Genomic DNA, 26,256 nt, shown 5'->3' with positions numbered 1-26,256 from the left:
GGAAGATCCCCTGGAGCAGGGGCGTGGCAGCCCACTCCAGGGTTCTTGCCTGGAGAATCCCAGGGACAGAGGAGCCTGGTGGGCTACAGTCCGTGGGGTCACAAAGAGTCTGACATGGCCGAAGAGACTTAGCACTGCCCACATGCCCATGGTACTTCTGAAAGAAATGGTTTTTGAGCTGGGCCTGAGAGAGGAGCTGCTGTTCCCTTCAGAAGGGAACTGAGACAGACACATTTCAGGCAGGAGACAAGAGAACAGTCAGTGAGGCAGGAAAGTGATATTTGACCAGAGTGCAGGGGAGCCTAAGATCTGAATGAAACATCCAGGGAGGGGAAGGGAGGGAGCTAGAGGAGGGATGGGGAAGAGAGACATGAGATGTGGGTGCAGCAGCAGCAGGAACGCTGTTCTAACAGACTTAAGCACTCATGTAGATGTAGGAATGGGCTTCCTGCGTAGCTCAGTTGGTAAAGAGTCTGCCTGCAATACAGGAGACCTGGGTTCGATCCCTGGGTTGGGAAGATCCCCTGGAGGAGGAAACTTCAACCCACTCCAGTATTGTTCCCTGGAGAATACCATGGCCAGAGGAGCCTGACGGGCTACAGTCCATGGGGTCACAAGAGTCTGACACGACTTAGCACCTAAAGAGAGAAGAGAGATTTAGGAATGAACATAAAGAGAGGGATTTGAGGAACTCTCAAAGGCAATGCCAAGACTGCAACTCCTCATCAGGCTGGGGAAGGGGTGACGGGGTGGTGCTACTGGTGGGAGACACAACTCCTCGTAAGCCCTGACGAGAAATGCCTGATCCTGCCTGCTAGTGACTTTTTCTGTTCACTTTAGTGCATGACATTTTTGACATCGTTCATTTTCAACTTTAAGATTTAGCGAGAACCTGGGACAGCGAAAAAAGTCCACTTGCCTCCTATCACATAAGGCTGCAATTCTGGTGTGAAAATGTTATTCATGGGTTAGAACTGATGGAGAATATTTATTTATTGGAGCTTTCTTTGGGCCACACTCAGGAGTCTATCTGTAAATTCCTGTCTTTGGAGTGAAGGGGTGTTTTATAAATTTCCTTAGTAAGTGAAAGGAAAACAGCTAGCACCGAACTGTTTAAATTAGTGGTAGTGTAGCAGCGTCAGTTGCTCAGTCCTGTCGACTCTCTGTGACGCCATGGACTGCAGCCCGCCAGGCTCCTCTGTCCACGGGATTTTCCAAGCAAGAATACTGGAGTGGGTAGCCATCTCCTCCCCCAGGGGATCTTCCCAACCCAGGGATCGAACCCACGTCTCTTACATCTCCTACATTGGCAGGCAGGTTCTTTACTACCAGCACCACCTGGGAAGCCCTAAATTAGTGTTACTAGGGATAAAAAGGTGATGGTGGTTTAGTTGCTATGATCCTTCATTCCTTCCTTCCTTCCTTCATTCAACAAATATCTGTTGACCTCATAAGTAGTAAAAGTCTGTAGATTTTGTCTGCCTAGCCTCTAGTCTCTCCTTCTGACTTCCCTGGGTGACCTTATGCCCCATACTAACCCATTTGATTTGATGGAACTGGCTCCATCCAACTCCAGAGGCAACCAGATGACTTGAGCCAGGGCCAAGTTCATACCAGCTGCCCATAGTGAATGGGTTGGAGACGGGTATATGATGCAATCAGAGCCCACATGGCTAACTTCCTAAACTTCGATAGAAAGATTGTAAAGAAATACCTTATTTTGCCAAAACTGAATTGAAATTGTGAGCCTGGTGTTACTGGGAATCATCTTATACAAGGGTTAGACTTCAGAGTCAGGAAATGCTAGAGCAAGGTAAGAGTACTAAAAAGTTGTTTCAACCCTTTGGCCCACCTTTGCCTAAGAACCTGCTGGATTTGACAATTATATGACCTCATTTTGCTCAAGTCAGCTGGGTCACATGTTGTCACTTGCAACTGAGTAAGTCCTAATGAAAACAGCCTGGAATACTGGTCTGGTGACACAGGGCTTGACTATGGACAGTCCCATTGATGATAACCACACTCTGTCAAATAAGGAGGAGTGAAGCACAGCTCACTCCCAAACTTCGTTATGACAGGATAATTAATTCGGATCCACTTAGAGGGAAAGATTGTCCCTTTCCCTGGGTCATGAAGATCCCCTGGAGAAGGGAATGGCTACCCACTCCGGTATTCTTGCTTGGAGAATTTCATGGACAGAGGAGCCTGGTGGGCTACAGTCCGTGGGGTCTCAAAGAGTCGGACACAACTGAGTGACTAACACTTTCACTTTTTCACTTTTCACTGTCCCTTTCAGCCTGAGTACCTTCTGAGTATTTTTTTTTTTTAGCTATGAAGTCAAGAACCAGTTGACAGGAAAGCCACAGAATCACCATTGCATATTAACTTTCTGTTCCTGCTTAACAGTTTTGCTCTTCTGCCAAAGGTTCAACGTGTTCTGGGAAGAGCCAACGTCTATTTTGTTTTTTCCATTACCTAGCTGTGTGTCCTTGGGTAAACTATTTTATCTAAGTCTGCTTATATGTCCCCATCTTTGACATGGGGAGGGGAGAAACAATACCTCTGTCTCAATTTAAAGGATTTCTCTGAAGTGACATTTTTCTATGTATACAAGAGTCCAGTAACAATGAAAGGATTAAAATGTATATTTAAATAGTCTGGGCAAACCTTGTCTTTATTTTGAATTGACTGAATAGGTTTAGATATAGTGGTATGCTCTCAAATATTTAACAGACTCTCTTAAGATAGAGAACTACCTACTCTGACTTGTAGTAATGACAGATTGACACAGTGTAAATATTCCCATTATTGTTCATTTTAATCTATCAATCAGCTTGTGAAATTTCTCCGTATCATCTCCCATGGGGCTGTGTGAAGGTTCACAAAGCTGCTCTGGGCAGTGGTTAACCCTAACTTCACCCGCCTCAGTTTCTTCATTTATCAAAAGATTTGTTTGGCAATCTTTTCAGCTTCATGATTACATGCTAGCATTATTTTATATTTATCGGTTAGATGAATCCCGCATAAACTCGTTAAAATCATACTTTCATTTGTGGACAGGTGTATGCAGTGATCCATTGTCGTAATGACACCTTTTCTTCTTATGACATGCCCAGGAGGGCCCTTGGAATGGAAGGCTAACCAAGCTTTTCAGTGGCAGTAAGTTACTTTCTAGTTCTATATTTCACCCCTCATGTGCGAGGAATTTTTCTGGTTGCATTTTTAGGTAAATATACATCCCACTGTATCATATGATATACAGACATAAATATGTCAAGCAGATGGCCATCTCCCTGAGCTTGTATAAGGATGTCCCCTCAGGCTGCTGAGGCTTAAATCAGTGCTCAAAATCACATTCAGATCTCAGGCTCTGAGATCCTTTACATCTCTTCGTGAATTACTCAAGAAGCAACAAAACGGCCCTCCTTAAGCAAACTGAAGGATGTTTTCAAAAGCACCTAAAGCCATCACATCTTCATGCATTCATCAAGGTGAGTGAGTGACAAAAGCAAACAAAAGCCAAACATCAGGAATGTGTCAGCTCTCCTATCTGCATGGGCAGAAGCCTCAATTGATCATCGGTTTTCTCACAAAACACAGGTTTCCCTGCTCGTGATAAGCAATCTCCCTGAGTGTCAAGCTTCTGACGGTTGGAGGCTTAATGTGAATACACCTGACCAATGAATATGTGGAAGTGGCTGAATTGAACAGTGATGACGGCAGGTTCTACACTTGAGGGTCCTCTCCATTAGGGTGGCTTGCCATGCCCTTCCACTGTTACATTTCTTGGGGCTGAGTTGTCGTGGTTGTTTTGTAATAAAGACATGTCCACTGATATTTGTGAAATGACATCACATACATGGTTACTCATTGCAGAACTGTTTGTGATGGTAAAAGGTTACAAATCACCTCAAAGTCCATCAGCAGAGGGCCGGTGGAGTAAACTATGGTACATTCACACAGTGTAATACCGTACGGGCGACCGTCAGTACAGAGGGAACTGCTTGTATCCGGATGTGGAAAAGTCTCCTTGTAAATGCACCATATGGACTTGAGAATGCTGCCCTGTGTCTAAATAATGAGGAAAAGTAAATGAGGAAGCACAGGAGCGTGACAATATGGGCTAGGTTACATCGAGAGAGGAAAACTGAGAGCCTGAGGATGGGGTGAAAAAGATACTTTCCACCACATGCCTTTCATATCATTTGCATTCTCTGTGACAGGAAGTCTTACCTATTCCAACACACACAAACTTTTCTTCCACATACACTTTTTCACTATTTTAACTATACATAAATGTTCAGTTCAGTGATACCAAATATATTCACAATGTTATGTATGCACCACTATCTACACCCAAGTCATTTTCATTACCCCCACCAGAAACTCTGGACCCACTAAACAGTAGCTCGCATTCCCTGCCACCCCCCACCCCCAGCCTCTGGTTACCTCTAGGCTACCTTTTCTGTCTACATAAATTGGCCTTTTCTAGGCGGCTCGTATAAGCAGAATCATGCACTGTTTGTCCTTCTGTGTCTAACTTATTTCACTATCCCACATACACTTTAAAGAAAACACCTACAAACTAGATAACTGAAGTTGTGAAAGACTCCAGAGCCTTTCATGTCTTTAGAGAGAACTGACCTTGTGAACTACATGGATGTGCCTCAGACACGGTAGCATCAACCTCTGGTGATTCCTAGAAATCTCCCCTAATTTTAACAGGTTAATTAGTAACCCAGCTTGCTCAGAAAATGAAGTGAAATAGCCACCATTTGCCACTAGCCTTGGGAAAGCCTCATACATGGCAAAGCTCTTAACTGGGGCTTCTAAGGGCCTTCACAGGGTCTAGGAATCTTTTCTGAAATTGTAAGCAAATCTGCTGTGTGCTGGCCTTTCTGGAGACTTCTTTAGCGTTTGAGATTTCAAAGTGGTAGGAGTCAAAAAAAAAAAAAAAGACTAAGCACCATTACTAAATGTAATGATATCCCTTCACAGGAAACACAGGTAAAAGCCCTTCATTCATCAACCAGTTCGTCCAAGTACATGATCAATGAACCCACACCAAAAGATAAGCCTCTGACATGGGCCTTGCACATGATGCCATGAAGCTTCTGACTTCTGACCAACAGAGCTGCAGGAAAATAAGTTTGTGGTATAGCAGCAGAATGAAATCAATACAGTATCTAATTCATAAGGAAGTTTTCTGGAATTGTTTGTTAGTACATATATCTTAACAACTTATAATAATGCCAAGTATGTTTTAAATGTTCAGTCTCATCTGACTCTGTGGCCCCATGGACTGCAGCCCACCAGGCTCCTCTGCCCACGGTATTTTCAGGCAAGAATACTGCAGTGGGTTGTTATTTCCTCCTCCAGGGAATCTTCCCAACCCAGGGATCGAACCAGTAACCCTTGCATTGGCAGGTGAATTTTTTACCACTGCTGCTGCTGCTGCTAAGTCACTTCAGTCGTGTCCGACTCTGTGAGACCCCATAGACGGCAGCCCACCAGACTCCCCCGTCCCTGGGATTCTCCAGGCAAGAACACTGGAGTGGGTTGCCATTTCCTTCTCCAATGCATGAAAGTGAAAAGTGAAAGTGAAGTCGCTCAGTCGTGTCCGACTCTAGCGACCCCATGGACTGCAGCCTACCAGGCTCCTCCGTCCATGGGATTTTCCAGGCACTAGCACCAACTAGAAACTCAGTAAACATTGATATCCTTCTCAAAAGTGAGAGGAAGCAAAGGTATAAAGATGTAAATAATTCTATGAGACTCCACAATCAATGGCCTAACCAGAAGTAACTTCAAAGGAGTTTACTTTCTAATTCAGTTACAAGATAACAAAACCCAAGATTATGACGGCTATTCCTAAGAAAATTGCCTAAAGTGGGTGCAGCAAACTCAAAGGCATGAGTGGGCTTTGCAGGAAACACAAAGGAACAGGCCAAATGGGGACTGCCACAGATCGGGGAGGTGGCCCCATCCAAGGGGCAGATCCCAGCCAGCTAACTATCAGTGAAAATGCAGTGCAGGTTCAGTCTTGCCAGATACTTCAAAGTCCATTCCATGAAACCCCCAGTTTTTAACTGTTGAAATCCAATTCATATATAAACACATACAGACCCATAGACAATTTTCAGGCAAAACTGATCATGTCTATGAGCTGCCCTAGGGCCAGAGACCCTTGGGTTGCTATCTCTGGGCAGTTGGTGAACATGTATAAAAACCCCCAAAGGTAAGTTCCTCTTGAATGCAGTTTTTGGTCTTCTTATATTCTTATATCATAAAAGCATCTTCCACAGTGCTTTTGGTAGTCTACCTAAATCTAAGAAGCCATGAATCATATGAAAATCTGATCAAGCTAAAGAGAAAGACAACTTTGAATTATGTTCAAACCCAACTTTATTAAAATTATTTGGCAATTCTGGCAGCAGTACAAAGTCTCTGACCACCAGATAGATTAGACATTGAGTTCATAGTTTTAGTTTGTTGTGGGTTTGGGTACATGTACTTTTTGAAATCTTCTGCCCTTCATTTAATTACCAAATGGCAAAGTGCCTTAAGTTTCTCTATCTACTACTCTATTATTTATAGAACAGGAATTTGTAAAATAAGATTGGAAAAATAAAATGCACAGATTCAAAAAGTTCTCCTCAAATATTAAGAACATATAAAGTATATTGAAGACATCTACATTTAGCCTTCCAAGTAACAAGGCGGGAGGTTTGATATCTTGCTTTTATTTATTGCTAATTACAATCCAGAGACCAAAGTGTTTCCAAAAACTATAAAAACCATCACTGACATTCCTAGCATGGTTCTGATGGGTTTAGCAGGTAAAATGAGTGGAGCTTGATTTGACCTTGAAAATCATAAGCCTTTTTATCTTTAGTGGGATTTTTCTTCTCTAGTAGCTCGGGGCACTATTTGCTTACTTAATGCCTTAAAATTAGCATCTGCCTTATGGTAGATCTAATATTGGCCTTGTAAAATGTATTACTGGACAGGCAAGTGGTAGCAGACCTTCCTGTCCAAGGCGGAATTCGTTGGACCTTAAAGTAAAACCTCAGAGGGCCTGGTGCCCCTTAGTTGTTCTCCAGGGATCCTGAAGTTGTCTGCAAGAAAGAAAGAAAGCAGGGTAAGACCTTTACAGGAGACATTTCTGCTTCTCTAGCAGGGTTTGAAAATTTAGTATATGGCAGTGGGGCCTCTGCTGTTTTGTTCCTGTGATAAGAGTTATGTATCTCCTGGGGATCGGAATGCAGGAAATAAAGCAGGGCAATCAGCTGAGAAAATTCTGCCCTGGCTTCTTGCAAAGGCTGTACTTTCATAAGATGGATAAGGATATTCAGTTTTTTCATGCACTGTGCATTTCTGGGCATTCCCACGACTAACTGAAGACCACTCACCTACATGGCCCATTGGCTTCAGAGGTGGGAGACTGCCATAACATGTCACTGTGGGTTGCCATCATACTCAGAGACAAAGCAACTTGGGAACCAGAACAGGCAAGTTTCCTTATTCATGTTACCAGAACAGGGTCTCAACTGTGCAAAGGTTAACTATGCAAGTTATTTATGCTGTCTCAGCAGATCAGACCACGAACATTAAGTCATGGCAGCGGCAGATTTATCAATATAGTTCTCACTCTTATTTCCCTAATGAAGATAAGATTTTTCTTTAGTTATTACTAAATTTTGAAATCTTTCAATAATCAATTCTTTGCATCTAATTTAAGCTTTTTCTTTTTAATAAATGGAAGTATAGTCTCTGAAATTAAAGAAAATAAGAGAATATATAGCGGGCCTTTTCCCCAAGTGAAGACTCATCTCATACTTCAACTTAAGAATACTTAAAGATATTCAAATAATATCTAGAACAAAAAAAAGCAATGTATCCATGTAATGCTGTCAACCTACAAGGCATTTAAACATAGGAGAGAGAAATTATACTTACAAATGGAGTCTTGATTCCAAATTTGCTATGGAATGTCATGGTGACTTTGTTTTTATGTCCTGTTCTTTGATCAAAGGCATGGCATGTGTCAAAAGGCGGACTATACAAGTGAAGGCTCACGGCAGGCTCTGTATGGCTAATATTCTCTACTCGATGTAAGCCAATGGAATCTAAACAATATCCAAGAGGGATGGAGAGAGGAAGGGGCTTAGATGATAGACTAAGGTAAAAATTTTGCCAATCACCCAAGATCTTAAATCAACCAATACATATGGAATTCTTAAAAATTAGTTATAACTGAAGTTCCAGTTAAAGAGTAAATGACACTCTGCTTTTTCCTTTAGACACTCTTTCTTGAAGTGGAAGAATTAAAAAGGCATCAACGTATAAAGATAAAAAGAAAAGAAAAAACTTCTTTATTAAAGTAAAAAAAAAAACTCTTAAAAAAACTGAAAGTACAGAAGTAGATGGATGGCTTTGCAGAGGAGAGAAAGCTAAATCCTCAGTTACGCCTGGACATGGCCAAGAAATAACCTGATTTATATCCTAAAACTGGCAGCACAGACACTTCCTGAAGTGAAGGTAAAGATGGGCTTCAAACATAAGAAGTAGTTGAAGTCTATCTTAAGTTTAGCGTCAAATGCTTTTCATCCTGTTTCCCTCACCTCCCCTCTAACCCTGGTAGAAGTCTGAGATCTACTTATTCTCTAGAAAGAGTACAGCAGATGAACTCAGGACTGGTGGATACTCAGTGAAAAACTGGTGACTAAAGTGAACATTTACACACTGAGTGGTAAGATCCCCACTTTCTTCATCACAAAATTGCCAAAATGCTGCCAAGTGGGAATTTCTTCTCCAGACAAGAATTGGGAAGTAGTTTCTCTGAGAATCTGATCAGCTCAAGAAAAAAGTCTTGAAGATATGGCCCTTGGTTGTTCCTCAAGGAAAAGCTTTACTAGATGATCCAGAATGAAGTCCAGCTGACAAACACCATCCATGTGTGAAAGCTTCCAATTAACTTTTGTGTCCCTGGTTTTTAAACGCTAGCACACAGTCAAGGCCACCAGACATGTGAGCAGAGCCTCTAGTATAACAGAGGCAAGAGCAACCTGAAAAAAAGGCAACATAAAACAGACACGACTCATGAGAAGGCTTAAAAAACAAAACCAAAAACATCAATATCCTCATAGAAATAAGAGAAAGGGAGTTCCCTGGTGGTCCAGGGGTTATGACTCAGCGCTTTCACTGTGATGAGCTGAGTTCAACCCCTGGTCAGGGAACGAAAATCCTGTAAGCCACCTGGTGTGGCCAGAGAGAGAGAGAGAGAGATAAGAGGAGGATACCATAAAAAGGGCTAGAGGGTAAAAAAGAGCTTTCACAGATGTAAAGAGAAGAAATAAAAGTATGAATAGAAGTGCTAGAAGAAAAACCTGTAAGACTCAAGGAACAAAGGGCCAAAGATAGAACATAGGGAAGATTAAAAAAAACCCAAAACGCCAGAGGACTAGTTCAGAAGGTTTAATATCTGATCCACAGTAGTTTCAGAAACAGAAACACAACAACAGCAAAATCAAAGAAACAACTTGAGAATATTATTTTGAAGAACACGAATTCCTAGATCATATAGACCTCCTGAGCTCCCAGCACAGAGTGTCATGAAACAAAGTGCATCAAAAGACACCCAGAGAGAAGGCCTCAAGAGTTCCTAGAAAGAAAAAATAGGATTCATAGAAATATTCAAGAATCAGAAAGGAACCAGGCTTTCAACGAGAAGAGTGGAAACTAGAAGACAAGGGATTACCTTTATAGTTCTGAGAAAAAGCGGCTGCCAGGTCATGATTTCATAAGGGTTGAACAGAGATTTTTAGATATAAGAGGTCTCAAAAATTTATCTTCCATGTACCCTTTCTCACAGGGCCGTCAGAAGACATGTGCTACCAAAACAAGCATATGAACCCAAGAGAAAGCAGACATGAGCTCAGGAAACGAGGGGATAGGCGCCCGGAGAGAGGAAAGGGAAAGCCTGGGTGGTGTGAGGGGACCCAGGGGGAGCCCTGGCCAACCAGTTCACACTGAAGGAAGTCGAAAGGCCTGGGGGAGGTGTCTTCAAGAAGACGGAATAAACAAAACAAAGTATTTGTATAACTATGTGGATAAAGAAATTCATACAGTAGAGAGACAGTTGGAAGGTGAATCAAGGAAGGAGTTCAGTGTGTTAGTGAGTTAGTTGTTCAGTTGCTAAGTCATGTCCGAGTCTTTGTGACCCCACGAACTACAGAACACCAGGCTTCTCTGTCCCCCACTATCTCCTGGCGTTTGCTCAAGTTTATGTCCATTGAGTCAGTGATGCTATCCGACCATCTCATCCTCCGCTGCCCTCTTCTCCTTGAAAGTGAAGTTGCTCAGTCATGCCCGACTCTTTGCAGCCCCACGGATAGTAGCCTGCACCAAGCTCCTCCGTCCATGGGATTTTCAAGGCAAGAGTACTGGAGTGGGTTGCCATTTCCTTCTCCAGGGAATCTTCCCAACCCAGGGACTGAACCCAGGTCTCTCACATTGTAGACAGACGCTTTACCATCTTCTCCTTAAGGCACTTAATTTGGCCTTACGCTTTTATCATCTAGCTCCAGGAGCTTGCATGACAAAGAACAACTTAGCCCAGAAACAGAAGACTTTGGTTCTACTCCCAGTTAGACTGACTACCTTTGAACAACTCAGAACTTCCAGGATCTTCTGTCTTCCTCATTTAAAAAAATGGGGCTTAGTTCTCAGATATGCAAACCCTTCCATTTTATAGCCTAAGCTTTTATAAAACACTGGCTTAATTTTGAACAAAAGTTAAACATTCTGAAGAATTGACTGCCTTTCCCTTCCAATTGCAAGTGCACAGACCACCCAGTGCAAGCAAAGATCCCACAAAAACAGCTCACCCATTCTTTAGAAGCCCCAGATGCTCATGTCTGATCCCTGATGTGATTCCAGCAATATTATTATTATTAGTCTTTCCCTCCTTTCCTTTTTTGCCAATGATATACCCTCTGTCACACTAATACCGGACTGTTCTTGGTGATACTTATGGATGCCAGCTTGTTTGAGGCGATGTCCACCTTCTGCCTATTAAGACAGGTAACTTGATTTCCTTGCCCCATTTTCCCTCTTCTTCACCCTGTGAGGCATACTGCTTGATCAAGACATCCCCAGTAAAATTCTGCTGACCAAAGAAAGCTCTTACTCGAAGCTTGTCTTGGAGGCTAAGGCCCTGATCTTGCTTTCCTCTACTCCTCCTCCTATCCAAGTCTATTCTTCTTCCCTTCCAGCTAGACCATCCCTGCATAGTTTTCATTCTTTGCAATGGTTGTGCCTTCTCTCATGCTCTTTCCTGTACTTGAAACATCTTTTCTCTGATCACTATCCATATCTAGCATTCCTCCTGCATGTAAAAATCAAAGGTTAAAAGTTTGTGGCTTTTGAGTAATACGTCTACAGAAATATTTAGCTTATCTTATCCAGTATTTTGCTGGTTAGCAAAATTTCCCATAAAAATCAGAATTTCCCAGGACCTCTCTGATGGTCCACTGGTGAAGATGGTGAGCTTCCAGTACACAGGACATGGGTTCAATCCCTGGTCAGGGACGTCCAGCATGCCATGAGATGCAGCAAAAGAAAAAAAAAAAAATCAGAATGTCCCACTTCTATGGAAAAAAGCCAGGATGGTCTCACTGGAGCTGTAGTCATGTTGTCCCTTTAGACAGGACCACTTGCACACCAGTTCCCACAGTCTCTTGCATTGAAGACCCTTGAAAAAATTCTTAAGTGTTCTCCAAGATCTAATGTAGCTTCATAATGACTGTGATTCTAGCGGAAAGTAATTACTCTGAAAGGCTTTGGCTTTATTGTGAAGAGTACTGGTGATCTTGTTCTTGGGAATCTCGTGTGCGTGCTATTTGTGTGTGTGCTAAATCGCTTCAGTCATGTCTGACTCTGTGCGACCCTATGGACTGTAGCCCGTCAGGCTCCTCTGTCCATGTGATTCTCCAGAAAAGAATACTGGAGTGGGTTGCCACGCACTCCTCCAGGGGATGTTCTTGACCCAGGGATTGAACCCACATCTCTTACGTCTCCTGCATTGGCAGGCAGTTTCTTTAATGCCACTCGGGAAGTCCACCTCAAATAAGAGTTTCCTGCCACTTGAGGAACTAACCCCCTCGTGTTATGTGAATGGGGGAAAAGTTCATACACAATCTGACCTTTGTAAGTGACTTGCATTCTTAAACTAATGGACAAAATTAAGCTACGTACCAAGGCCAATACTTAACTTTAAGATCTAAGAAGAAAGAACCTGCTTTTCCAGAAAAACCTCTGTAATACTTTATTTTAGATAAGTGGGATAGCATCCCAACTAAGAGTGTGGGCTTTGGCATCAAATTCTTTGGGTTAAAATCCTGAGTGACCTTAATCTTCCTATGTGTTGGCAATTTCATCTGTAAATGGGAATAAAAAAGTTATCTCACAGAAGCTTTGAGGAGCTTTTTGCAGTTACTAAGCCCTTTAGGAACACAGATGTTAATCATTGCCTCTACTGAAGAGCATTCAGCTCTCCCATATTACATTCAGGAGAAAGAATGAATTGTCAGATATCTAGAAATCATTGCTAAATAATGTGCTTCATAAAGTTTCTCCTGAGAATACTCTTTGGAAGTAAGCTGTATGCACTTTAGGAAAACGGGGACTAGCTAGCATTCTTAATCACTTCCAGAACATTTCTTTCCATTTTCTAACCAAAGACGAATACTTCCAACTTGGCTTCTCACCTTTATTAAAAGACTCTCCTTATGTAAATTCCTATTTGATTCTAACTGTCCTAAGACTTGGTAGGTAAATGACTCTTCAATGGATGCTAGCCTGCATGCATCTGTTTTTAATAAGTGAGTCCCATCCACACATGGGGATGGTTTAGTTACTCAGTCGTGTCCAACTCTTGGCAAGCATCCACATGCAAAGCTTTAAGAAGAGAAAGCAAAACCCACTGTTAGGTTACTTCCTGAGCAGATGAGCTCATGCCTCCAGGACCCATGCTCTACTGCACAAATGTAGGAGAGCAATATTTCAGATGGGTGTGCAAGGTTTACCCCACTTGTTAGAAAAATGTATTGGATGTTACCGTTGATGTAGGCACACTGGTTTTCCCTCAAGATTCTTTCAGACTTCTTGATCATCTCATTGGATTTCTTGTCAGGCCAGGCAAACAATGTCTCCTTTAGATTTCCCTGCAGCATCTTCAGAAAGCAGTGGGAGTCGGTGTGATCATGGATACTGCTATATTTACACAAAACAACAACGGAACTCAGTAGATGAACTCAGACCTATAACAGTCTGTCCAGAGCCTACAGCTGTGACTGTCAGTAGGCATCTCCAGGCCAGTATCCACTTCAGCTGGATTTTTAAGTGTCATCAGTTTATAATTCAACATTGTTCAGGGCAAAGTAATACAACACTACATTTTCCATGTTGATGCATATAAGAGGTATAGTTTTGATCCATAACCCTACTGAAGAACAGTTCACTTTTTAAAACCCTGTTGTAAAACTACTTTGATAACAGAAACACAAAACCAGTAACCATTTATCTTTTCCAAGACACAGCTTTTAATAACTCAATTAAGCTGGGTTAGAACTTTATTTAAAAACTACATTAGAGTAATTTTAGAAAGGATAATAACGATAATAACTGTAGTAGCGGCATCACATGGAGAAGGCCGAAGGTCATGTGACAGTGTCCTCCCCCTCAGGCTTTTCTCTCTTTCCTCTGGAGGACAAGAGTATGATCGTGTGTGCCACCCACTGAAAATTACACTGTAAAGTATATAAAATGTTACCATTTTATAGACTTAGAGTATCCTACCTGTGATTGCTTCCCAATATTGATGGGAGAATAAAAAAGCAAATTGGATTTGGGGAAAGAGTTTATTTCTGTAAAGAGTATTTAAGTTTATTAAGTAGTATTAGCTATAGGGTTGATTAAAAGGTATGAATTTGTATACACTATAGCATTTATTTCATATGTTGAATTCTGTTAACCCATAAATGTACCATAAGAACTTGCTTCCTAAGTCACAGAGCATCGTCCTACTCCTAACATATAATCTGCTTTCAAAAAATTTTGAGAGGATGAAAACAACTTCACTCTAGATAGATAAGTAAATGCACTCTATAAACCTAACTTTCCAAAATCTTATAAATTCATGTTTCCTTTCTTGTACCAAAAATGGGTCTGGATTATTGTTTGTTTGTTTTACCATTTTCAAAAGACTGAGGAGGACCTGCTTAAAGAGGTAATCATACTTGATTGGTAGTAAGACTTGCAAATGCATAAGCTGAGGAAAAATTATAGAACCAAGAATTGGTATTAGTCTAAGTTACCTTATCTACATAAAAAGAAAAGAAACAATCAGCTTGAAGTAGAAAGAAATTTTCCACATTGCTTTTCTAGTTTCACATCTGGATGCTTTGGTCTTTGGCCCGACAATTGTTTACACACTTCAAAGCACCACAAAGGTCAAGTTTTAGCATAATTCCATAGAAAGTTTAACTCCAGAGAACACAGAGGTTAAATTAAGCTGTTACTTCCCACCACCTCCTTTGATTTACCACTCATTTGAGGCGCAGGTCTCTCATACATGGTGTATGCTAAACCGCTCATGCTAATTCCCATGAGGAGTCTTGCTGGGGTCAGGGAGCACTGTGAGCAATTTGGGATGCATTAGTGCTCACAGACACGTGGTCACTCCACACAGTGCTTTTTATATGCTGGACCAAACACTGTAATAAATATCCAAACGAGCAGTTGTCTTACCTGCCATGTCCTTCACCCCAGCATAGAATCATGAGATTAAACTTTCCATTTCCTTGATCCACAAGATTTCGGGTATACCTAAAAAGAACATTTCAGAAGTCTGAATTTTGTTTTTAACCTCTCAGCAACTTTAAATGTGGTTGTCTAGTTAGAGATTGAGCACAAATGAAAACAAATATTTTGCTATGGTTCATTTTAGACATTTTTGTATTTTGAATCACTGTTCACAGCTGCTCAGTTTCAATCAGTGCAATGAAAAAGGTAACAAAAAAATCAAATTCCTTGATTTTTCATGTAACAGCCTCAAACTGATAAAAAAAATAAAAGTTTCTCACAGAAAGCATTTTCAAAGTACATTACTGCTCTAAGCAAGAATGCTATTATCTTTTTTCCTCCTCCCTGTAGCTACACCAGAATTTGAGAAACAAGGTTTTATTAAATAACTGTTCTAGAAATCTCCTTAGTTTTACTACAGCCAAGACACAAACGACATCCACATTCAAAAGCATCATAATGAAAAATCCCCCACAGAGGGACCTAAGTACCAGGACAAAAGTCTCTATACTTGTGAAGTAAAATAATACCCTAAACCTTTTACAGTGAAGAGAAATTAGCAATTGGCCTCCAAAAATCTCAAACCAAAACAACCTCACCCACACCACCCCACCTCAAAAAATCACCTTTAAAGTTTCTGTTGGTCTAGCGGGTTCTCTTGACGCCATCTAATTAACAAAGTTAGGTAATTAAGACATTTATTTAAACTCATTTTTAAGGAAAGGAATCTATCGCATTTTGTTTGTTCACAGGGTCATCTGCACACTGCGCCCCACACACCCCGATCCTCCCCTCGGCTGGAGGCCAGGTGCTGGCAGAGCAGGATCTCTGAGATTGATTAGTGGATTAGAGGACAGTTATCCTCACTTCCAGCCCTTTATGATCTATGAGGGGCCATGCACATCGCCAGCGACCCTGGGAAACGGTTTCTGTACTAGGGATCCTATTCTCCTTCCATCAGTCCTAGGGTCCTTCTCTTGCTGGGGCTTCTTCAAGAGAATTTACTGCCTGGCACCTACTCGGTGTTGTTTCTTCTGCACTGGCCTTCCCAAGGCCAGAGATCAGACTCCTTCCCTGTACTGGGACACTTGATACATGCACAAAATATGATGGCGTTGATTTCTGTTCTCCCATCTCCCTCCCTCCTCCAACTGCAGGACTGCACCCATTATCTTACTGAGGGGTGCTTCAGAAACCTGTGGAATAGGTCAATCCAAAGGTATCAAGTGGTTTCGAGCTTGTCGATCAAGGTAAATTCAAGGCCTTGGAAATGCCCTTGTTCTACAGATTAAAAGCTCTTACAAGCTACCCTGGTTAATTGATTTCACTTGGTCAATAAAAAAATCTAGGTAGAAGAAAACTATGATGGCACGTTATGTTCATAGGAAGTGTAGTAGTGGTTTAGTGTAGGCTCGGAACAAGAATGCTAATTTGAATCCTGGATATTAGTTCTTATGCAGGTAATCCAACCCTCTCATTACCTACTCCTCCTCCCCTGTAAAATAGGGATAAGAACCGCACCTATGTCACAAAACCGTTGTGAGGTAGCTCATGTTAGCTCACGTGTCAAGTCATCGGAAGAGTACCAGAGCCCTCCCTACCCTCAACACTACCAACCACTATGACTGAGCGCTGGCTACCCTTCGGAAAAAGCAATCCTCACTCTTCCGGGTGATTAAATTTTACTTCTCTCCCCAGAGGATTTGTAGTGCTTCACGTTTCAATTTTACTCAATCTCCAAGCCAGGGTTGCAATGAGCACGCACCCCGTTCATCTCACTCTAGCACAGCTGAGGAGCGAGGGGTCTTCAATTTACATTCCAGACTCTCAGATCTAAAGGATAAGAAACAGTATATTGCTTGGGGGCTGAAAGAGAAGCACTCTTTTGAGAACCAAACAGTGGGTTTAAATAAACCCGCAGTCGGGGGAGACAAATTGCTTTGAGAGAAGGATCAGCATAGACTGAAAAATAGCAGCTGACACCCCCAGGTCGTTATTTTATATTAGCAAAAACGCTTGCCGGCGGACGCCTGGCTGCAAGCGACCGAGGGAGAAGTGCGAGAATTCCTGTCGCTTAATTGTGTCTGCCACAGTCACCCCTTTCTCCGGACCGCTGTTGGACCTTCTCCTAGGAGCGCCCGGGGTTAGTCCAGCCAGTCCGAGCCTGAGGGCATCCAGCCCCCACGGGCTTCCCGCATCTCCTCCGCGGACTAGGCGAGCGAAGGCTCCAGAGCGGGGTGAGGGGCGGGTGGAGGGCTGCTGCTCTGGACGCCAGGGTTGGGAGGACTGGCTGTTCGGAAGCCGAGGGGTTTATCAACGAGAAGAGAACAGAAAACTTGCAGCCGCGCGGTCCCTGTCGCCCCCCCGGGAGCCTGTCGCAGTCTCGGGCCAGTGGGACCCACCTTCGGCCCAAAGCGCCGCGCGCAGCCCCAGGGCTCGCGGGCGTGGAGGCGCGGCGCTGGGGTGCGGGAGCCGGCTGGGAGCACAGCGAGGGTGGGCGCGGCGGGAGCCCGGCCGCCTGCGCTCTCCGGCCGTGGAACCCCCTCCTCCCGTGCCGTCCGCCGTTGGGCCGGGAGGCCGGCGCCGCGGAGCCTCGGAGAGCCGGGTGAGAGCGCGCTCACCTGTACTGGTCGAACTTGGCGTACACTGCCCACTCGGCGGGGTTGCTCTCGTAGGCTTCCATGACGGCCTGCACTTCCTCCACGTTGATCTCCTCGCCGGCGAAGAGCTGGTGCAGGACGCGGATCAGATCGGCCAGGGTGCGGGGCTTTAGCACCTCGGTCCGCTCCATCCCCCGAGTAACTGGCGGCACGCGTCTCGCTGCTGGGCTGCGATGGAGAAGGAACTGAGCGAGCCGAGGAGCCGGAGGCAAGAGTTCCTAGGCGCCAGCTAGACAGTTACACGCGACACAAAGCCCCCGAATGCACGAGGGCCACGGCGTAAAGAAGCCCGTGCCAAGATACCCGCCCTGGCGGGTCTGGGTACGCGCTGCGCACACAAATCGGGACCAAACCTTGTAGGTTCAGCCTCCCAGGGCCCTTTTAAAGCTCTCGGAGTCGGCGGGAATGTACCAACGTCTCTCGGGGTGTGGGGAGAAGCGGGAAGCGACCTGAAAAGGGTGCTTAGAGCGGCGAGAACGTGTGCGGGTAAGGCCCACGCAAACGACCCCGGCTCCCTCGGCAGCCTCGCCCTGGCGGAACGCTGTCCTCGCCGGTCCCAGCGCTTGGGGTGGGCTTCGCGCAGTCTCTCCCCCCCGGAGCAGGGCGCCTTTTGGCAGCCCATCCAAACCCTTCTCCCCCGCCCAGCTCCCTGAGGCTCCGGTTCACAATGCTAGGACGTCGACAGAAGGGGTCTGGAGAAGGGGAGGACGACGGAGAGGAAGAGACGGGAAAGAAAGGGGGTTTTCTTCCAAATGGAGCCGAGGGATTGTGAACAGTTCGCAAAGGTTGAGGAGGGATTGCACACCTAAGGCTGGAGAGCTACTGTTCTGCCGATTAAAACCATCGATAATGTGCTCCAAGGCTAGGTGAAAATAAATCAAAATCTTCTTTAAAAAAAATTTCAATGTGTTGTACTTTAAATTACAGTTTGACAAGGGAGGCTTGTGTCTAGAGCAACCTAGTGAAACAAAAGAAGGCCGGGTATCCCTCTGATTTTTAAAATAAAACAGTTCCTTAAGAATAATGTATTCAATGCAAAGACCTGATGTTTCAAGTCAAGTCAAAGAAATTTAAAGGATTCTAGTTACTTAAATCTCTCCATTTTAGGCTTGTGCTTGAAGGATAATACCACTGTACACACAAGAAAATGCATTTCTATGTTGTGCGTAGCACACAGCAAGCTTTGAGATGAACACAAATTAGGTATGAATGAAAATAAAAGTGAAGGACAGAAGAAATGCCAGTAGAGAATCCTTCTTTCTCACTATAGATAGATTGGGGTTTATTAAAGGTCTAGACTTCTGGAAGACTGGTTTGTTTTTCCTAGATTTTGCTCCAAGGTATTTATATGTATGCTGCTGCTGCTGCTGCTAAGTTGCTTCAGTCGTGTCCGATTCTGTGCGACCCCATAGACAGCAGCCCACCAGGCTCCGCCGTCCCTGGGATTCTCCAGGCAAGAACACTGGAGTGGGTTGCCATTTCCTTCTCCAATGCATGAAAGTGAAAAGTGAAAGGGAAGTCACTCAGTCGTGTCCGACCCTTAGCGACCCCATGGACTGCAGCCCACCAGGCTCCTCCGTCCATGGGATTTTCCAGGCAAGAGTACTGGAGTGGGATGCCATATATACATATGTATGAATATCTGTATATATTGTATACGTTAGTACTCCAGAAGCCAACCTTTTGTGGTGTGTGTTTCAGAGGTAGTTAAAGAATTATAGGACAAAGTATTTAAAACTTGTAGCCTTTTGATTATCTCAAAATTTTTTATTCTTGTGTTTCCTGTTGTTGTTCAGTTACTAAGTCCTACTCTTTGCAAGCCCATGAAATGCAGCACATCAGGCTTCCCTGTCCCTCACTATCTTCCCGAGTTTGCTCAAACTCATGTCCATTGAATTGATGATGCTATCCAACCATCTCATCCTCTGTTGCCCCCTTCTCTTGCCCTCAATCTTTCCCAGTATCAGGGTCTTTTCCAATCAGTCAGTTCTTCGCATCAGGTGGTCAAAGTATTGGAGCTTCAGCTTCAGCATCAGTCCTTCCAATGAATATTCAGGGTTGATTTCCTTTAGGATTGATTGGTTTGATCTCCTTGCAGTCCAGGGGACTCTCAAGAGTCTTCTCTACCACCACAATTCTAAAGCATCAATTCTTTGGCGCTCAGCCTTCTTTATGGTCCAACTCTCACATCCTTACACAACTACTGGAAAACACATAGCTTTGACTATATGGACCTTTGTTGGCAAAGTGATGTCTCTTCTAAGGAGCATGTGTCTCTTAATTTCATGGCAGCAGTCATTATCTGCAGTGATTTGGAAGCCCAAGAATGTAAAATCTGTCACTGTTTCCACTTTTCCACTTTCTATTTGCCACGAAGTGATGGGATCAGATGCCATAATCTTAGTTTTTGAATGTTTAGTTTTAAGTCAGCTTTTTCGCTCTCCTCTTTCACCCTCCTCAAGAGGCTCTTTACTTGCTCTTCACTTTCTGCCATTAGAGTGGTATCATCCGCATATCTGAGGTTGTTGATATTTCTCCCAGCAATCTTGATTTCAGCTTATGCTTCATCCAGCCCAGCCTTTCACATGATATATTCTGTATATGTTAAATAAGCAGGGTGACAATATACAGCCTTGAAATACTCCTTTCCCAATTTTTAACCAGTCCATTGTTCCATGTCCAGTTCTGTTGCTTCTTGACCTGTATACAGGTTTCTCAGGAGACAGGTAAGGTGGTCTGGTATTCCCATCTCCTTTAAGAATTTTCCACATTTTGTTGTGACCTACACAGTCAAAAGCTTTAGCATAGTCAAAGAAGCAGAAATAGATTTTTTAAAATTATTATTCCCTTGTTTTTCCTATGATCCAGTGGATGTTGGTAATTTGACCTCTTGTTCTTCTGCCTTTTCTACATCCAGCTTGTGCATCTGGAAGTTCTTGGTTCACGTACTGTTGAAGCCTACCTTGAAGGATTTTGAGGATTACCTTGCTAGTATGTGAAATGAGCGCAATTGTATGGTAGTTTGAACATTCTTTGGCATTGCCTTTCTTTGGGATTGGAATGAAAATTGACCTTTTCCAGTCCTGTGGCTATTACTGAATTTCCTGTTGAGTCTCTTCATTATTGAATACCTCATTTCAGCCATTTTAACTCACAAATATTGGGAATGAAAAACAAAAATCAAATACGAGCTTAACTTTCCTGCATTTCATAGTGGATTACACTTCCCTAAATTTTTCAGACAGTATTTTCTTTTTCTAGCTCCTCTTGACATTCAGGGATATATATATATATATATATATATATATATATATATATTCATTCAAGGATATATATATATATATACACACACACATTATATATAAAATATTATATGTATCTATAATCAAGGATTTATCTATATAATATAGCTATATCCACACATTCATATTCATTGCCTCTCTAAACTCTCCCCCCAAAATCACTCTATGTGGATGTCTCCTACATCTCCCTAATCGCACACACTGAGAGCAATCTGTAACACCTTTTAGTACCACAAATAAAATATACCATATTTAAAACACCTTTCAAACATGCTTTTCATTTCCTGGAGGTTCTATTTCCACATTTCCTGGAGGTTCTATTTCCACAAATCAATCTATAGAGGTTGATTTGGAGGTTCTATTTCCACAAATCAATCACGATTGATCCCCTCTATGTGTCTATTTCCACAAAGTTCAAGAACCTCATCCACCACTGCCTACTCTTTCCAACTTCATTCTCAATTCAGTTCAGTTCAGTCGCGTCCGACTTTCTTTCTCAGCATCAGGGTCTTTCCCCATGAGTCAGTTCTCCGCATCAGGTGGCCAAAGTATTGGAGTTTCGGCTTCAGCATCAGTCCTTTCAATGAATATTCAGGACTGATTTCCTTTAGGATTGACTGGTTTGATCTCATTGCTTCATTCTCAAGCCCTTTCAACCAACAGATAACTTTTTAAAATCTCCAGAATATCTTTTAGGGTTTTCCACCTATTTCTATTGCTACTCCACTTGTTCAAGCCTCTACTATAATTTTGGGTGGATTATTGTGCTGGCCTTTCCCACTGTGGACCCCTTATTATACACACTAACTATCCTTTAAACTCCAGACTGATTATGTCCCCTGGTCAGAAACTTTCAGTAACTCTTTATTTTCTACACACTACGTTTGTCAGTCTGGCACTTAAAATGCTCCATGTCCTGGTTCTACAATATCTTTTTCATCTTTCACCTTTACTTTTCTCATTTACCAGATGTCTTCCAGCCAGATTGTATTAGTTAGTATGTCTTGTGGTTACCAAATCCATTCTTCTGCTTAAGCTTTTCCTTCTGCCTAGATACTAGAAAGACATTTTAATATGTCCAAATCCTACCTTAAGGTCTTAGCTCAAATGCTTTCTTCTCATGTCTCCTCTTGAACAACTAGAGCAATAATCAGTATCTTTCTTATGGTACTTACCACCCTGTAGCAGGTATCTGTAGTTACTTATGTGGATTATTTTGACAATGAGAACCTTTGGGATACACTTCACTTACATGTTATTTTTGTATCCTCGCCTCTGTGCCTAGCACAGTGCTTTGAGTGTACATAAATGGTGGCTTCAGTAAAAACAGACCATTAACTGATTAGAGTAATTCAACTGTTGGTTTTTTCTTTAAGGATCCTTGTGGCTGTACATTCAAATGCAGTAGACTTGTTTCTTTGCAGGCTTTTAATTTTCTTGCAAAGAACACCCATCAGATCAGATCACATCAGATCAGTCACTCAGTCGTGTCCGACTCTTTGCGACCCCATGAATCGCAGCACGCCAGGCCTCCCTGTCCATCACCAACTCCCAGAGTTCACTCAGACTCACGTCCATCAAGTCAGTGACGCCATCCAGCCATCTTATCCTCTGTCGTCCCCTTCTCCTCCTGCCCCCAATCCCTCCCAGCATCAGAGTCTTTTCCAATGAGTCAACTCTTCGCATGAGGTGGCCAAAGTACTGGAGTTTCAGCTTTAGCATCATTCCTTCCAAAGAAATCCCAGGGCTGATCTCCTTCAGAATGGACTGGTTGGATCTCCTTGCAGTCCAAGGGACTCTCAAGAGTCTTCTCCAACACCACAGTTCAAAAGCATCAATTCTTTGGCGCTCAGCCTTCTTCACAGTCCAACTCTCACATCCATACATGACCACAGGAAAAACCATAGCCTTGACTAGACGAACCTTTGTTGGCAAAGTAATGTCTCTGCTTTTGAATATGCTATCTAGGTTGGTCATAACTTTCCTTCCAAGGAGTAAGCATATATTCTTCCACAAAGAACTGCACATTGTAATGGTAGTAATCCCTCATGCCCCCCCTACGCCAGGTGACTGCCAGTACAGGCTCTATGAACATAAGCAGAATACCTAGATTCAGAGGTGGTAGTTCTACTGCACTGTGCATGGCCCAGGGCAATGATAATCATGCTTAAGATAGATTTAAGACCATTTAAGAAAGACATTGACGTGTGGTAGATATCCAGAGAAAGGAGCTAGAATTATTAGAGGGTTACAATATTGACCTATCTATCCATTCAACACATATTTAAAAGCATGTACTATAAAACTTAAGACTGCCCTCAGAAGACTTATGTTCTAGTGTTCATGCGGGTAGCTACAGCAACTAATACTACATATAGTATACATGGAGAAATGGACACATGGTATTGTTACTATATACAACACACAATGGAGAAAAATTAAGCAGGGGAAAAAAGATAGAAAGTGGCGAGGAGGTGTCATTTTAGAGGGAGCTCAGGGGAACACTTCCTTGATGAAGTGATAATTGAGCAGGAACTGAAGGATGTGTTAGTGAGAAATGTGGTTGTCTGGGGGAAGTTCCCAGGTGGAGGAAATGGTAAGCAGAAAGCCTTGGGATGGAAGAAAGCACAGTGTGTGAATAACACAGATGAACACAGATGTGGGTGGCAAGCTGTAGAAATGGGGACTTTAGATCACTTAGGACTTTTACTCAGAAACGGGAAGCCACTTGGGGATTTTGGCTACAGAGCAGATAAAGGGAAGCCAATTAGCTGGCTATTATATTTCACATGAAAATCATGGTGGCCTTGGCTAGAGTCAGAGAAGAGATGAAAAATGGCTGAATTCCAAACGTGTTTTTGGTAAAGTTGCCAAGATGTGCTGACAGACTGGAAGTGGGTTGTTAGAGAGGAGTTAGTTAAAGAATCGGAAGGAATGGATTTGCCATGATTAAATTAGAGGACTTGGGAGAATTGAGGTGGGAAAGGGGAAAGATAGGCTTCGTACTTAGTACAACTGGGAGGAGACAGTTTTAAGAGGTAGGGAGGAAGGCAGTAGGGAAGAGAGTTCTGTAAAGAATAGATTCAGCTCCAAATGGATAGGGTGTCACTGTAAATAACCAATGAGTTTCAGGTACATCTGCTTCATATGAGAACATACAGGGAACCATGGGAGCTGATTTATAAGGATTCCTCTAACTCAAGATTCTAATCATACTCATATACATACCTGTTTTATCTTTCCTTCATCAATATCACAGAAGAAAGCAAAGGGAATTCTCTGGCAGGCCAGTGGTTAGGACTTGGCCTTCTCACTGCTGAGAGCCCAGTTTCAATCCCTAGTCAGGGAACTTAGATCCCACAAGCTGAGTGGCATGACCAAAAAGGAAAAAAAAAAAAAGGTAAATCTAATATTTGGTATCAAGTATCTTACTTTCTATTATTTAAAAAAATCAATTTAAAATTTCAAGAATTAAATTCACACCTGACAATCTACCTCCCAATTAGAAAGTTCCAGAACAGGGATCTTATGCTTTATTCCAATGCTGAGGACATAGTAGGCACTCTATAGGTGAATAGACAAAATAAACAAATGAAAATTTACAATTTCAAGGCTTTTGATAGGTTGCCAAAACGTCCCCTAAATACGCAGTACTAATTCATATTCCATTCACCAAGAGTATGATAGGGCTCATTTCCCCCCAGTGTTGTCAATACTGGTAATTGTTTTTAACTACTGATAATACAAGAGGTGATAATCAGCATTTCATAGATTTTACTTGTACTTTTTATAACTAGTGATGTCCAGTACTTTTCACGCTCCATTAGCCATCAATATTTGTATTCTTGTGAACTGCATTTTAATGTATTTTGCCCATTTTTCAATGGTCTTTTCCTATCAACTGAAATGAGCTCTTCAATTATTGGACATCAAAACTGTCATATTGCATTTTTTACCTTATGCCATGAAAAATTAAAAACAAATTTCTTTACTTGTTGCTTTAAGTTGAATCTTTTTCAAACCACACTTAATTTCATAAACTCAATATATGATGAATTACTGATTATGTGTAAGGCAATGTACTAAGTATTACATAGTGGGTACCAAATAAAAGGCCCCAGACATCCCATTTTTAGGGATATTACAATGATGAAAGGGTGTTCAACATGCTTATAAGGTAGTAAGTGCAGTAACTGCTCTAAGTGTGGTAGTTCACTGTTCTTATGAGACTTATCTCCTCCTTCTGAGATTCAGGTAATTTTTAAGAAAGATAAAAAATGAATTAGGCAGAGAGGTGAGATTTGAAGGGGCTGAAGTGGAGGAAACAGAAAACACACACAATGCATGTTCAGGGAATAGTGAATAATCTAGTGCAGGCTGAACAATTTTGAAGGAAGAGTTATTTGTAAGACTAAATCTGCTGTACTGTTTTCTGAATACTTTCCTTCCATTATGTGGTCTGTAGCTGAATTCCCTTATGCCTTACTAAGGCATATTGCACTAAGTATATTTATAATCCTTGGAAAATGAAGCAGAAGCTGCACAAAGGTGGTTTTCATTATTATACCCCTGAACACCGCACTTTCCCAGTGTGGGTTACTCACAACTAAACTGGCTGTGTCATCTAAAGCAAGTGTAATCTAATGCTATGTGATCTAAGCTGGGTCTGCACTTCTCTTTGAGTTTTCTAATCTTATCAGAATAGATAATATTAAAGGTCCCTTCAGGGTTAAAACTCCGCCACGCCCACCCCCACCAAATATCCAAAACAATGATTATTCCAGAAACTGTTCCATCTTATTTTGATTCCAGATAGCCATTCTTAAGCTTACCTTATACCCTAAATATGGAGAACTCATCGTGAAGTCCTTGGCACAGGCAGCTTCAAAGATAAAGCAGAGTGTTACAGCGCTGTGTTGTGTGCGCTCAGTTGTTTAGTGGTGTTCGAACCTGAGCGACTCCCACTGTAGCTCAGTAGGCTCCGTGGTCCCTGGGATTCTCGAGGCCAGAATACTGGAGTGAGTTGTCACTCCCCTCTCCAGGGGATCTTCCTGAACCAGGGAACAAACCCGAGTCTCAGCGTCTCCTGCACTGGCGGGATTCCTTACACTGCACTCCTGGGAAGCCCCATATTCTAACACTGCATACACTGTAATCTCTGTACAGTAGGCTAAAGCATGACATTACTGACACTGATTTTCTCATAAATATGGAAAACTTAAGGTTCAGGTCCCCCCCAACACCCCAAGGTCATGTCAATCAAGAGTTCAAACATCTGCAAAAATATTTTTGTGAATTGCATTCTAGGTTCTAATTAAGCAAATAACTTAGGGGATCTAGGCTTCCAAGTAAGTGTTGCAAATATAGTTTGAAAAACCTGTAAAGCCCTATTTTTAAAGGTTGTGAGGGAAGAAAACAAAGTATACATA

At 42.5% G+C, this 26,256-nt stretch overlaps 1 protein-coding gene across 1 annotated transcript; it reads right to left on the bottom strand.

Annotated features, from left to right (window-relative positions):
* Positions 1-6,387: 6,387 nt before the first annotated feature.
* CDO1 (cysteine dioxygenase type 1) lies at positions 6,388-17,873 on the bottom strand. The gene is made up of 5 exons (XM_006047264.4): positions 17,487-17,873; positions 14,812-14,889; positions 13,121-13,275; positions 7,960-8,129; positions 6,388-7,118 (listed from the first exon to the last, which is right to left on the bottom strand). The coding sequence occupies exons 1-5, from the start codon at positions 17,654-17,656 to the stop codon at positions 7,089-7,091; spliced, it is 603 nt and encodes a 200-aa protein (XP_006047326.1). The 5' UTR covers positions 17,657-17,873; the 3' UTR covers positions 6,388-7,088.
* Positions 17,874-26,256: the final 8,383 nt, after the last annotated feature.

The sequence above is a fragment of the Bubalus bubalis genome, chromosome 11 (assembly GCF_019923935.1).
Source record: "Bubalus bubalis isolate 160015118507 breed Murrah chromosome 11, NDDB_SH_1, whole genome shotgun sequence".
NCBI lineage: Eukaryota > Metazoa > Chordata > Mammalia > Artiodactyla > Bovidae > Bubalus > Bubalus bubalis.
The sequence above is the reverse complement of the archived record's forward strand: the minus strand, read 5'-3'. Positions and strand labels throughout refer to the sequence as shown.

What these genes read in the sequence shown, in the direction of transcription:
- CDO1 (XM_006047264.4), bottom strand. Translation starts at nt 17,656, where the DNA reads ATGGAGCGGACCGAGGTGCTAAAGCCCCGCACCCTGGCCGATCTGATC. An exon ending in GCCAAGTTCGACCAGTACAG is followed by an intron (nt 14,890 to 17,486) that starts GTGAGCGCGCTC and finishes TGTTCTTTTTAG; the next exon opens with GTATACCCGAAATCTTGTGG. An exon ending in TTGGAATCAAGACTCCATTT is followed by an intron (nt 7,119 to 7,959) that starts GTAAGTATAATT and finishes TCTTTCTTGCAG; the next exon opens with ACAACTTCAGGATCCCTGGA.